The following is a 14,332-nucleotide window of genomic DNA, read 5'->3' on the forward strand; positions in this document are numbered from 1 at the left end:
TATACTTATAAATTAATTTTTTACAAATATTTTCATTTATTCAAACATTTCTATATTCCCTCTGCTACTGTTTAGTCCATCTTTTTTTTTTTTTTTTTTGTCACCCAGGCTGGAGTGCAGTGGTGTGATCCTCCTGCCTCAGCTCAGCCTTGACCTTCTGGGTTCAAGTGATTCTCTTGCCTCAGTCCCCCAAGGAGCTAGGACTACAGGCACACACCACCAAGGCCAGCTACTTTTTGTATTTTTTTTTAAAGATGGGATTTCACCATGATGGCCAGGCTGGTCTTGAACTCCTGACTTCAGGTGATCCACCCACCTTGGCCTCCCAAAGTGTTAGGATTACAGGCATGAGCTACTGCGCCCAGACACTTTTTGTATTTTTTATAGACATGGGGCGTTGTCATGTTGCCCAGGCTGCTCTCGAACTCCTGGGCTCAAGCTATCCACCTGCCTCGGCCTCCCAAAGTACTGGGATTACAGACATGAGCCACTGCACTGGCCTTCATTGTGGTTTTCATTTGTATTTCTGTTAGGACTAATGATGTTTGTATTTCTTAATGACTAATGATGTTGAATGTTTTGGCATGTGCTTATTAGCCGTCTTCTTTGGAAGTATATTTGAATGTCTGTTTAACTCCTTTGCTTATTTTTTAATTGGGTTATGTGTTTTTTTTGCTGACTATAAGAATGTATGTTTTACATTATCTTTTAGAATATTGCTATATTCTTTTGCAAGACTAATTTTTCCTCCTTTTATTGGAAGGTCCTGTCCAAAATGCATTGCTGTCTTCACAAGAGTCAGTGAACCAAGGATACAGTTTCCAGCTTCCGGGATCCTACCCTCATCTAATACCAGCAAAGACTTTGAATCCAGTCTCTGGACAATCTAACCATGGTAGTTCTCAGGGATCTGGTCAGACTTTTAATAGACCACCCGTGGCCTCTAATCCAGTGACACCTTTGCTTCATAGTGATCCTGCTCCCCGATTGCCATTACCTGCTTCTCAGAACCCATCTTCTACACCAATGCCTTCTGGTAGCTTTCTTCCTGGAGCCAATCTGCCACCACCTTTGAATTGGCAATATAACTATCCATCCACAGGCTCACAAACAAACCATTGTCCTCGTGCATCATCCCAACCAACTGTATCTGGAAATACAAGTCTAACCACAAATCATCAATATGTTTCTTCTGGATATCCTTCACCTCAAAATACCTTCATAAAGTCAGGTAGTATTCTTATAGAAGTGCTTAAAATGTAGAAATGTGAAACTTTTGCTTATTTAGATGTTTGAAATAATACTTGAAACCTTAAAACCATATGGAAAATGTGACTTTAAAAATCATTAGTAGGGAGCCGCAGTGCTTCCGGCCAGTTGTCCTGGCGCTTGAGGAGGCGAGGCTATGCATTCAAGGCCAACCTGGGCAATATGAGAACCTCTCATTCATTTAAAAAAAAAAAAAAAAAAAGGGCCGGGCACGGTGGCTCACGCCTGTAATCCCAGCACTTTGGGAGGCCGAGGAGGGTGGATCACGAGGTCAAGAGATCGAGACCATCCTAGTCAACATGCTGAAACCCCGTCTCTACTAAAAATACAAAAAATTAGCTGGGCATGGTGGCACGTGCATGTAATCCCAGCTACTCAGGAGGCTGAAGCAGGAGAATTGCCTGAACCCAGGAGGCGGAGGTTGCGGTGAGCCGAGATCGTGCCATTGCACTCCAGCCTGGGTAACAAGAGTGAGACTCCGTCTCAAAAAAAACAAAACAAAAAACAAACAAACAAAAATCGTTAGTAGTTTTTGTTGTTGTTGTTTTTCATTTTTGGGTTTTCCAGCAAAAACTAGAAAGCCTGCTAGACAAATTCTAAACAAGCTGTAACACTTATTAGTACTTTTCCTTTTTTTTCTTTTTTCTTTTTCTTTTTTGAGATGGAGTCTTGCTCTGTCACCCAGACTGGAATGCAGTGGCACAATCTCAGCTCACTGCAACCTCCATCTCCCAGGTTCAAGTGATTCTCCTGCCTCAGCCTCCCCTGAGACTACAGGTGTGACCACCATGCTTGGCTAATTTTTGTATTTTTCGTAGAGACAGGTTTTTGTGGGTTTTTTGGATACAGATTTTCGCTCTTGTCGCCCAGGCTGGAGTGCAATGGTGTGATCTCGGCTCATTGCATCCTCCATTTCCCAGGTTCAAGTGATTCTCCTGCCTCAGTCTCCCAAAGAGCTGGGATTACAGGTGCCTGCCACCACAGCTGGCTAATTTTGTACTTTTTTTTGTAGAGATGGGGTTTTAGCATGTTGTCCAGGCTGATCTTGAACTCCTGACCTGAGGTGATCTGCCCACCTCAGCCTCTCAAAGTGCTGGGATTACAGGCATGAGCCACGGTACCTGACCTCATTAGTAGTTTTAAAATAAATTTAATTTTCTAACCTTTGAATTGACTCAAATAACTTAAATTTGTGGATTGTTCCTGCTTTGCTTCTTTCTAGTCTTTTTCTTTGAGTCACCCATAATATTTCAGAGACTCAAGTTTGTGTGCAGAACCACCTTACACAGACTGGCTATTACTTTAATGAACTAGGTTCCATCTTACAGTCAAGGCTGAATGAATCACTGTGGTCTCGCTTTCTTTCTTTTTTTTTTTTTTTTCTTTTTTTTTGAGACCGAGTTTCGCTCTTGTTACCCAGGCTGGAGTGCAATGGCGCGATCTCGGCTCACCGCAACCTCCGCCTCCTGGGTTCAAGCAATTCTCCGAGTAGCTGGAATTACAGGTATGCGCCACCAGGCCTGGCTAATTTTATTTTTTTTAGTAGAGACAAGGTTTCTCCATGTTGCCCAGGATGGTCTCTGAACTCCTGAGTTCAAGTGATCCTCCCACCTCGGCATCCCAAAGTGCTGGAATTATAGGCATGAGTCACCGTGTATGTCTATTTTTTGTTTGTTTGTTTTGTTTTGTTTTGTTTTTTGAGACGGAGTTTCGCTCTTGTTACCCAGGCTGGAGTGCAATGGCGCGATCTCGGCTCACGGCAACCTCCGTCTCCTAGGTTCAAGCAATTCTCCTGCCTCAGCCTCCCTAGTAGCTGGGACTACAAGCGTGCACCACCATGCCCAGCTAATTTTTGTATTTTTAGTAGAGACGGGGTTTCACCATGTTGACCAGGATGGTCTCGATCTCTTGACCTCGTGATCTACCCGTCTCGGCCTCCCAAAGTGCTGGGATTATAGGCGTGAGCCACCGCGCCCGGCCAGTGTATGTCTATTTTAATGCCGCTAAAACGTATTGATTACTGTAGCATTGTAGTAAACTTTGAATTTGAAAAGTATGACTCCTCTAACTTTGTTTTCAAGATTGTTTTGGCTCTTCTGGTTCTCTTGTATTTCATAAGAATTTTAGGATCAGTTTGTCAATTTTTGCAAAAAGAGATAGCTGGGGTCAGGCACAGTGGCTCATGACTGTAATACTAGCACTTTGGAGACTGAGATGGGTGGATCACTTGGGCTCAGGAGTTTGAGACTAGCCTGGGTGACAGACATGGCGAAACACTGCTTCTTCAAAAAATTAGCCAGGCATGGTGGCACACATCTGTGGTCCCAGCTACTTGGTAGACTGAGGTGGGAAGATAGCTTGAGCCCAGGGAGGTCAGGGGTGCAGTGAGCTGAGATTGCGCCACTGCACTCCAGCCTGGACGAGTTACACCTTTTCTCAAAAAAAAAAAAGATAGCTGGGATTTTCTTTTTTTTTTTTTTTTATTCTTTTTTTCTTTTTTTTTTTTAAGACGGGGTTTCACCATGTTGGTCAGGCTGGTCTTGAACTCCCGACTTCAGGTAATCCACCCGCCTTGGCCTCCAAAGTGCTTGGATTACAGGCGTGAGCCACCTTGTCCGGTCAATAGCTGGGATTTTCGTAGAGATTGTGTTGAATCAGTTTGAGGAGAAAGCTACATATTATATATATTCTTTCTTTCTTTCTTTCTTTTTTTTTTGAAGACAGTGTTTCACCGTGTTGGTCAGGCTGGAATTGAACTCCCGACCTCGGTATTCTTTTTTTATTTTTTGAGATGAAGTTTCACTCTTGTTACCCAGGCTGGAGTGCAATGGCACGATCTCGATTCACCACAACCTCTGCCTCCTGGGTTCAGGCAATTCTCCTGCCTCAGCCTCCTGAGTAGCTGGGATTACAGGCACACGCCACCATGCCCAGCTAATTTTTTGCATTTTTAGTAGAGACGGCGTTTCACCATGTTGACCAGGATGGTCTCGATCTCTTGACCTCGTGATCCACCCGCCTCGGCCTCCCAAAGTGCTGGGATTACAGGCTTGAGCCACTGCGCCCGGCTGTATTATATCTTCTTAGACTGACTTTTATCTTTTTATCTTTTAACATCAGTGTTTGGTTGGATTTTTCCTTTTTTGCTATTAAAATTAGCAACGTGTTACACCTTTTTTTTTTTTTTTTTTGAGTCTTGCTCTGTGGCCCAGGCTGGAGCACAGTGGCGTGATCTCGGCTCACCGCAACCTCTGCCTCCCAGGTTCAAGTAATTCTCCTGCCTCAGCCTCCAGAGTAGCTGAGATTACAGGCACGTGCTACTGCACCCGGCTAACTTTTTGTATTTTTAGTAGAGACAGGGTTTCACCATATGGTCCAGGCTGGTCTTGAACTTCTGACCTCAGGTAATCCACCCGCCTCAGCCTCCCAAAATGCTAGGATTACAGGTGTGAGCCACCACACCTGGCCATATTTATTTACATTAGTAGTATTTCTTTGAAAATCATTTAAAATTCATATTGGGATCTGTAGGTTGATGCTGCTTAACAGACGTCCTCAAGTTTATGAATTAGTGAAGGCTTCCAAGTGAAATAGTAATATCAATAGTTATCTTTTACAGTTCATGTATGTTTATGTAGCATATACTCCATCAGGCTTGTAGATTAATGGCTGAAACTTTATTTTTCCAAGCTTTGATCAGACATTGGCTCTGGTGAATGCATTTTGGTCTTGTAAAGATTAAAGCTGCTTCTAGAAACTTAAGTTTCTTTATGGAAATCTTCTGACCTGCAATTGCTAGAGCCAAAATCCTTCACATTACTTTTGTCCTAATTCATTTGATACCATGAGTGAGCATCAGTCACTTGAAATGAATGATGGTGCACGCCTGTGGTCCCAGCTACTCAAGAGGCAGAAGTGGGTTAATTGCTTGACCCCAGTTAATCGAGGCTGCAGTGAGCTATGATTGCCCCACTACACTCTAGCCTAGGTGACTGAGACTCTGTCTCCAAAAAAAAAAAAAGTCTTTAAAAAAATGGTATCTATATTATTTTCCAGACTCTACCAAACTCTTATATGCATTATCTGTTTTTGTGTTTTGTTTTTTATTTTTTAGAGCTGTGTCTCTGTTTCCCAGGCTGGAGTGCAGTGGCACAATCATAGCTCACTGTGACATCAAACTGGGCTCAAACTATCCTCTAGCCTCACCTCCCTGAGTAGGCGTGCCACAGTGCCTAGCTAATCTTGTTCTTTGTTTTCTGTAGAGTCAGAGTCTTACCCTGCCGCCCAGGGTGGAGTACAGTGGCACGATTATAGCTCACTATAACTGCAACATAGCTCACTGTAATTGCTGATCTCAAGCGATCCTGCTGCCTGGAACTCCTAAAGTTCTGGGATTACAGGTGTGAGCCACCTAGCCAGGCCTGCATTATCTTCATAACAATCTCTTACAGATGTGAAGTGTAAGACTTGAATAATTTGTCCAAAACCACAATAAAATAGTTTGGGAAAACATTTATTTAAGGGCCAGGCATGGTAGCTCACGCCTATAATACTAGTACTTTGGGAGGCTGAGGTAGGAGTTACCCACTTGAGGCCAGGAGTTCAAGACTAGCCTAAGCAAAATAGCAAGACCCCATCTGTATTTTTTTTACATAATTTTATGTAAACATAAATAAATAATACGAACTATTTAAGAGTAGATGTAGCTTCTCTTAAAAAGGTACATTATCAATAATCTGAAATGTCTTTAGCTGTAACAGAAACCCTCAGGTGGTGAACCTTGTCTCCAGTACAGATGTGGTAAGAGAGACATATATAAATGCTGAGGCTGGGCATGGTGGCTCACACCTGTAATCCTAGTACTTTGGGAGACTGAGGCAGGTGGATCACCTGAGGTCAGGAGTTCAAGACCAGCCTGACCAGCATGGTGAAAACCCTGTCTCTACTAGAAATACAAAAATTAGGCAGGTGTGGTGGCACATTCCTGCAATCCCAGCTACTCAGGAGGCTAAGGCAGGAGAATTGCTTGAACCCGGGAGGCGGAGGTTGCTGTGAGCTGAGATCGTGTCACTGCACTCCAGCCTGGGCAACAGCAAGACTCTGTCTCCAAAAAAATAAAAGGTGCTGAAACTTATGAAAGAAGGAGAAATAAAAACATAAACTGGCTGGATGCGGTGGCTCACGCCTGTAATCCCAGCTCTTTGGGAGGCCGAGGTGGGCGGATTACAAGGTCAGGAGTTTGAGACCAGTCTGGTAAACCTGGTGAAACTATGTCTTTACTAAAAATACAAAAATTAACCAGGCATGGTAGCACACACCTATAATCCCAGCTACTCAGGAGGCCGACGAAGAAGAATCGCTTGAACCTCCTTCTTTAGTGGAGTTTGCAATGAGCCAAGATTGTATCACTGTGCTCCAGCCTGGGAGACAGACCAAGACTAAAAAAAAAAAAAAAAATATATATATATATATATATATGCACACACACGCTAGTAAAATGTACTTAAAAAAGAGCCTTCTTTTTTCTCATTTGAACCTTCAAAGAACCTTCAAACTCCTCATTTTTTTTCTGTTTGTCCAACTCATAACTGATAGTTGGTATCTGATAGTCTGATATCAAAGCTGTATCTAGTTTATACTAAGTTTTTAGTTCATATATTAAAATTTCCTGAATTTTTGAAATAGGCTAGCTTTTAGCATCATTAAGGGGCTAAGAGGGCAGACTCTGAAACTCTAATTATTAGTGCCGTAAATAAGAATTATTCAACCTGAAAAAATAATGTTCATTTTATGAAACATATGATAATCTCTTCAAAAATATTCTTCTAAAAGCTGTGAAAATCTCTATAAGCTTACTTTTATTCTGTTAAACATTAGGTTGTAGGTTGTTACATCTTTGTGGCCAGATGTATCTTATGTTCTTGTTCATGCTGAGTTGGTAATGTACCTTGCCCCTTTGTTTCTTTGACTTGTCTGTATTGCCCTAGATATGTGTGAGCACTTTTTTGATAAGGGAGTTACATGGCAATAATCTTTGTCTTCACTTTTGTCAACAAGGCATTGATTAATTTGGTTGGGTGTAAGGTTCAGTAATAGGCAATTTTTCTTTTTTTTCCTTTTTTTGTTCTCTTGAGATGGAGTCTCACTCTGTTGCCCAGGCTGGTGTGCCATTTTGAAAAATTTCAAATCTGGTTACATTTATTCCTTTAGTTTTGTAAAATATAAGATTAGCTGTGTTATAAGTAAAATTTATTACCTATTTCACTTATAAACTCAGATATTAAAAAAAAGTCTTGGAATGAAAAATCAGCTTACATTTATCAATGGTATTTTATCTACTTTGTAGACTTTATTATTCTACTTTGGCAAATGAGAAGGTGGAAGCAATGTAGTTAATTTGAAAGAACAGGTGGTTGTGTATTTTGAAACTTTGATATCACATAGAATAATTTCCCTAAGGATAACTGATCATGTTTTTACACTTGTTTTTGAACTCATTGTCCAAATAGAAAAATGATGAAGTTAGGGCAGTGAGATACTGGTAGATAGAAGGACAAATACCATGACATTCTTTTTGATTTTAATCTAATTTAATTTATTTTTTAATTTTTTGTTTTTTATTTTTATTTTTTGCTCACCTTCAACTGTCTTGATTGAGTTATATATTTTATTTTATTTTTTTAGTAGAGACAAGGTTTCTCCATGTTGGTCAGGCTGGTCTTGAACTCTTGATCTCAAGTGATCCTCCCGCCTTGGCCTCCCAAAGTGCTGGGATTACAGGTGTGAGCCAGTGCACCTGGCCTACCATGTCATTCTTAGTTTATTTTCTTTTTCTTTTTTTTCTATTAAAACTGTTTGTTTGTTTGTTTGTTTTTGTTTTAAGAGACGGGTTTTCACCATCTTGGTTGGGTTCGTCTTGAACTCCTGACCGTGTGGTCCACCCGCCTCGGCCTCCCAAAGTGCTGGGATTACATGTCCAGCCCTTAGTTTATTTTGATGTATACTTTATTTTATAATGTTTATATATGAACTTTGGATCAATTCCGATTTTTAAGCCTAGAGAATGTTGTTAATATAATGTTACAGAATTATATAATGTTAATATTAGGCTGTTACAGAAGGTAAACTAGGTTTCACTATTATTAGGTAAGTGCTGAAGAGTGTACAAATTTATATCTCATTTTTAACAGGTTATACCCTATTAAAACAAAGGAAAAAAAATTTAGAGAATTTAGAATAATCTGTATTTTTATTTACTTATTTCTGTGGAGATTTGGCCTCTCTATGTTGCCCAGTCTGGTCTTGAATTCCTAGCTTCCTGCCTTGGTCTCCCAAAGTCCTGGGATTATAGACATGAACCACTGTGCCTGGCCCCCTATTTTTTTTTTTTTTTTTTGAGACCGTCTTGCTCTGTCACCCAGGCTGGAGTGCAGTGGCAGGATCTTGGTTCACTGCAACCTCCACCTCCCGGGTTCAAGTGATTCTTCTGCCTCAGTTTCCCAAGTAGCTGGGATTACAGGTGCCCACCACCACACCTGGCTAATTTTTTGTATTTTTAGTAGAGACAGGGTTTCACCATGTTGGCCAGGCTGGTTTCGAGCTCTTGACTACAGGTGATCTACTCTACCTGGCCCAGCCCTCTATTTTTAGACTCACTCTAAACTTAGTTGATGTTAATGGAACAGTCTAAGTTAGTAAACAAAATTAACAAAGTATTACAAAATTAATTACATTAAAATAGTTATGTTAATTTGTACTAGAATGTATCTTACATGGCCTGTTGAACCTAATGATCAGTTTTTTTTTTTTTTTAATGGAGATGGGGTGTCACCATGTTGGCCAGGCTGGTCTCAAACTCCTGACCTTAGGTGATCCACCCATCTCGGCCTCCCAAAGTGCTGGGATTACAGGCGTGAGCCACCGCGCCCGGCCATGATCAGTTAATAAAAAATTAATAGGGCCAGGCGCGGTGGCTCACGCCTGTAATCCCAGCACTTTGGGAGGCTGAGGCGGGTGGATCACGAGGTCAAGAGATCGAGACCATCCTGGTCAACATGGTGAAACCCCGTCTCTACTAAAAATACAAAAAATTAGCTGGGCATGGTGGCACGTGCCTGTAATCCCAGCTACTCAGGAGGCTGAGGCAGGAGAATTGTCTCAACTCAGGAGGCGGAGGTTGCAGTGAGTCAAGATCGCGCCATTGCACTCCAGCCTGGGTAACAAGAGCGAAACTCTGTCTCAAAAAAAAAAAAAAAATTAATAAACAGGGCTGGCCAAGTACAGTGGCTTATGTCTGTAATCTCACCACTTTGGGAGGGCAAGACAGGAGGATCACTGGAGCCCTGGAATTTAAGAACAGCCTGGGCAACAAAATGAGACCCCCTCTTCTCTATTTTATTAAAATTAAAAAATGATAATAATAAAAACAAACAGGGCAATGTATGTACTTTAAAAGTGTTTTCATCCAAATTTTCTATTTACTTTGCTCTAATAATTGACAGGTAAGAGGCCTGGTAGGGGAGTGTTAGAAATTTCTAAAATATGGTCCGGGCAAAGTGGCTTATGCCTGTAACCCAGCACTTTGGGAGGCCAAGGCGGGCGGATCATCTGAGGTCAGGAGTTCAAGACCAGCCCGGCCAACATGGTGAAACCCCAATCTACTAAAAATACAAAAATTAGCCGGGCATGGTGTTGCATGTGTGTAACTGCAGCTACTCAGGAGGCTGAGGCAGGAGAATCTCTTGAACTAGGGAGGTAGAGGTTGCAGTGAGCTGAGATCTCACTACTCCACTACAGCCTGGGCGACAAAAAAAAAAGAAAGAAAGAAAGAAAGAAAGTGTAAAATATGCATATAGATTGAAACATTGTAAATTTAGGAAATTAACATGTTTCTGGTAACGTTTTGGTGATTATAATTTAAATGTAAGGTTGGAAATTACTCAGCTTTGGTAAAAGGCTGGTTTTGGCAATTGTCTTAAGTTCTTAAGTGACATGTGAAAAACCAATGTTTCTATAGGTTCATCTGTACCTCCCTTAGTGAATCCACCTCTGTCTACAACTTTTCAACCAGGAGCTCCTCATGGGCCCCCTCTAGCTGGAGGCCCACCCCCAATAAGCGCCCTCACGCCCCAGAAATCATCGTATGGACATGTACCCCAGCCCTCATTTAATTCGTCTGTCAACCAAGAAGGTAAGTTAAGTGAATCAAGAAGCAAAGTCAAGTTCTCAAAGTTTTTTTTTTTTTTTTTTTTTGAGACATAGTCTCACTCTGTAGCCCAAGCTAGAGTGCAGTGTACAATCTCAGCTCTCTGCAGCTTTTGCCTCTGGCACTCAAGCGATTCTCAAGCTCAGCCTCCCATGTAGCTGGGACTGGAGGCGTGCGCCACCACACCTAGTTAATTTTTAATTTTTTTATTTTTATTTATTTATTTTTAAGATGGGGTGTCACCATGTTGGTCAGGCTGGTTTTGAACTCCTGACCTCAGGCGATCGCCCGTCTTGGCCTCCAAAGTGCTTGGATTACAGGCTTGAGCCACCACGCCCAGCAGTTTTTTGGTATTTTTAGTAGAGATGGGGGTTTCACCATGTTGCCCTGGGTGGTCTCGAACTCCTGAGCTCAGGCGATTCTGCCTTGACTTCCCAAAGTACTGGGATTACAGGAATGAACTGTCACACCTTGCCGCGTCCTCAAGTTTTGACTTAGCATAGAAAGATGAATATTACCAAATTCTGTGCATTAGAATCACATTTTTTCCAGAAAATCTAGTTTTGGTTAGGGATGGGCTACAGGAATTTACAGTTTAAAGTTCCTCAGGAATTCCATTGCCCACCACTGGGCTGTGACTAACATTTGGGAAAAAAGCTCTTAGCTTTTTGTTACTTTTTTTGTTGCTATGCAGATGTTTTAAAAATCATGGCTGTAAAGTCAGGTGGCTTTTGGGAGTGCATGCAAAAGGAGAATTACTACTTTTCTTGACATGATGTTAGAATGTTAGAAATATCTTTTTAAAATAGTGACCTTTTTCATTGAAAATGTATTTTGATTGCCACTAATATTGTAAATGTTAACACATGGTTATGAAACTAAACAAATGTCATTTATACAAGTGTTACAAAAATACAACTTGTGAAGTTTCATTTCCCCTCCACAGAATCATTGTCAGCTCATGCAGTTTTATATAAGTAAAACATTTTAAAGCATTATTTTGGGATGTAATGGAAATAAGAGTGTTCACTTAAATAAGATATTTTGTAAAGTAAGAAATTTGGTTTTAGGCTGGGTGCGGTGGCTCACACCTGTAATCCCAGCACTTTGAGAGGCCAAGGCGGGTGGATCACTTAAGGTCAGGAGTTTGAGATCAGCCTGGCCAACATGGTGAAACCCCATCTCTACTAAAAATACAAAAATTACCCGGGCGTGGTGGCATGTGCCTGTAATCCCAGCTACTTGGGAGACTGAGGCAGGAGAATCACTTGAACCCGAGAGGCGGAGGTTGCAGTGAGCTAAGATCACACCACTGCACTCCAGCCTGGGTGACAAAATAAGTCTCAGTCTCAAAAAAAAAAAAAAGGAACAGAATGATGAGGCTTTGTCTCATTGGTTGCCACAGTATTACTTTGAAGATCAAGTTACCATAAATGCTTATATTAAAAATTTTTTTTTAAAGAGATAGAGTTCACTCTGTCACCCAGGCTGGAGTGCAGTGGTACGATCATAGCTCACTGCAGCCTCAGCCTCCCGGTCTCACACAATCTTCCTGCCTCAGCTTCTGGAGTAGCAGGAACTGCAGGTGTATACCACCACACCCAGCTAATTTTTTATGTTTTTATTTTATTTTATTTATTTTTGAGACAGAGTCTCACTCTGTTGCCCAGGCTGGAGTGTAGTAGAAGGATCTCAGCTCACTGCAGCTTCTGCCTCCCGGATTCAAGTGATTCTTGTGCCTCAGTCTTCCTCGTAGCTTATATTACGAGGCTTATATTACAAGGCTTGCGCCACCACAGCTGGCTAATTTTTATATTTTCAGTAGAGACAGGGTTTTCCCATGTTGCCTAGGCTGGTGTGAATTCCTGAGCTCAAGTGATCTGCCCACTTTGGCCTCCGAAAGTGCTGGAATTACAGGTGTGAGCTTCCACACCTGGCTTACATTTTTTTAACAACTAAAAAGAATTCACAATATGCCCAGTGATTTTGTTTCTGCTAAAAGTTTTACTGTGATTTTCTGTTATTAATTCATGGCTAAAGTCAAGTTGGTCTTGAGAGCTGGAAAGAAGTTACTGACTTTTTAAAAAAATTATTTATTTATTTATTTTGAAATGGAGTCTCATTCCCATCAAGCATGCTGGAGTGCAGTGGCACAATCTTGGCTCACTGCAAACTCCACCTCCCAGGTTCAAGCTATTTTCCTTCCTAAGCCTCCTGAGTAGCTGGGAATACAGGCGGGGTTTCACCATGTTGGCCAGATTGGTGACTCCTGACCTCAGGTGATCCACCCGCCTTGGCCTTCCAAAGCGTTAGGGTTATTGGTGTGAGCCACTGCGCCCAGCCAGTTACTGACTTTAAACGGTTAAATTTATCTGCTTCATGTTAATATCTATTGAAGTTAGCAATTTTGTACTTAAGTGCTAGAGGTTAATGCTATTTGCTGAATTTGTTTCTTCTCTTCCTGAACTAGAGCTCATAAATAACAGAGGTAACTGGAAATAAATATTTAGTTCTCATAAGCAGATGCTCCTGGCATTTGTCTTTAATCCTGTATCATTTGGGGAGAAGAGATGTTAATATTTTAATTCTATTTTAGTGGTTGTTCTCTAGACTTAAAGCAGTTCTAATTCATTTATATCACCTTCAAATTAATTTTGGATTCCACTCTCTTTGTTAAATATTTTGAAAATAAGGTCTTTGTTCCTCATAATTTTACTTTCTTTTTTTGTTTGTTTGCTTTTTTGAGATGGAGTTTCTCTCTGTCACCTAGGCTGGAGTGCAGTGGCACGATCTCAGCTCACAGCAACCTCTCCCTCCTGGGTTCGAGCAGTTCTCCTCCCTTAGCCTCTCAGGTAGCTGAGATTACAGGCGCTTGCCACCACACCTGGTTAATTTATTTTTTTGTATTTTTAGTAGAGATGGGATTTCTAGTAGAGACAGTATTTCTAGTAGAGACAAGTTTGAGACCATGTTGGCCAGGCTAGTCTCAAACTCCTGACCTCATGATCTGCCCGCCTCAGCCTCCCAAAGTGCTAGGATTACAGGTGTGAGCCACTGTGCCCAGCCTCTTTTTCTTTAAGTAGTTTTGATTTTGATAGTTTTTTTTCATTGTGTACTGCTCCTTAGAGGGTTTTTTGTTGTTGTTGTTTGTGGGTTTTTTTTCAAGATGGGGTTTCACCATGATGACCAGGCTGGTCTTGAACTCCTGACCTCAGGTGATCCACCCACCTCGGCCTCCCAAAGTGCTAGGATTACAGGCGTGAGCCACCGTGCTTGGTGCTTGGCCATTTTTTTTTTTTTTTTTTTGCCACCGTGCTTGGCCTTTTTTTTTTTTTTTGAGACAGAGCCTCGCTTTGTCACCCAGGCTGGAATGCAGATGTGCGATCTCACCTCATTGCAGCCTCCACTTCCTGGGTTCAAGGAATTCTCCTGCCTCAGTCTCCCAAGTAGCTGGGATTGTAGGCACCCACCACCACACCCAGCTAATTTTTGTATTTTTAGTTGAGATGGGGTTCAGCCTTGTTGGCCAGGCTGGTCTCACTCCTGACCTCAAGTGATCCACCAGCCTCAGCCTCCCAAAGTGCTGGGATTATAGGCATGAGCCACTGCACCCAGCCCCTTAGAGGTTTTTAATGCAGCTCTCACAATTGCTGAAATCTTTCATATGGTATATAATTTTATAAATTTCATAAAGAACCACCCATTGCTGGAAGTTATTTTGTTTTTGCTGGAGTGGGTTATGGAAAAGCCTTTTTATTTGGGCTTTTGGTTTAGGTACAATATAAGGTGAAAAGACTACCAATGACTCATGTTTCTTTTCCCTGAAGTTGCAGCTAAATTATTTGAAACTATTATATA

At 41.5% G+C, this 14,332-nt stretch overlaps 1 protein-coding gene and 1 non-coding gene across 6 annotated transcripts in view; one reads left to right on the top strand and one right to left on the bottom strand.

Moving 5' to 3' along the window:
* Window positions 1-14,332, top strand: part of SEC24A (SEC24 homolog A, COPII coat complex component) — an 80,129-nt gene that overhangs the window by 10,634 nt on the left and 55,163 nt on the right. For 4 of the 5 annotated variants that reach the window (XM_064366337.1, XM_064366333.1, XM_064366334.1 and 1 more), the window contains exons 2-3: window positions 764-1,231; window positions 10,286-10,459. In XM_064366337.1, coding sequence (XP_064222407.1) covers window positions 764-1,231; window positions 10,286-10,459 — 642 coding nt within the window. Of the gene's footprint in view, window positions 1-763; window positions 1,232-2,652; window positions 2,774-10,285; window positions 10,460-14,332 lie in introns of those variants that run through there. The other variant, XM_064366336.1, reaches the window with a different exon arrangement.
* On the bottom strand, window positions 1,824-1,885 carry LOC135270720 (U7 small nuclear RNA). The gene has a single exon (XR_010338849.1). It is a non-coding gene; the product is annotated as a U7 small nuclear RNA (small nuclear RNA).

Source organism: Aotus nancymaae, unplaced genomic scaffold, assembly GCF_030222135.1.
Source record: "Aotus nancymaae isolate 86718 unplaced genomic scaffold, 86718_ANA_hifiasm-v0.15.2.pri h1tg000064l_1, whole genome shotgun sequence".
NCBI classification, from domain to species: domain Eukaryota; kingdom Metazoa; phylum Chordata; class Mammalia; order Primates; family Aotidae; genus Aotus; species Aotus nancymaae.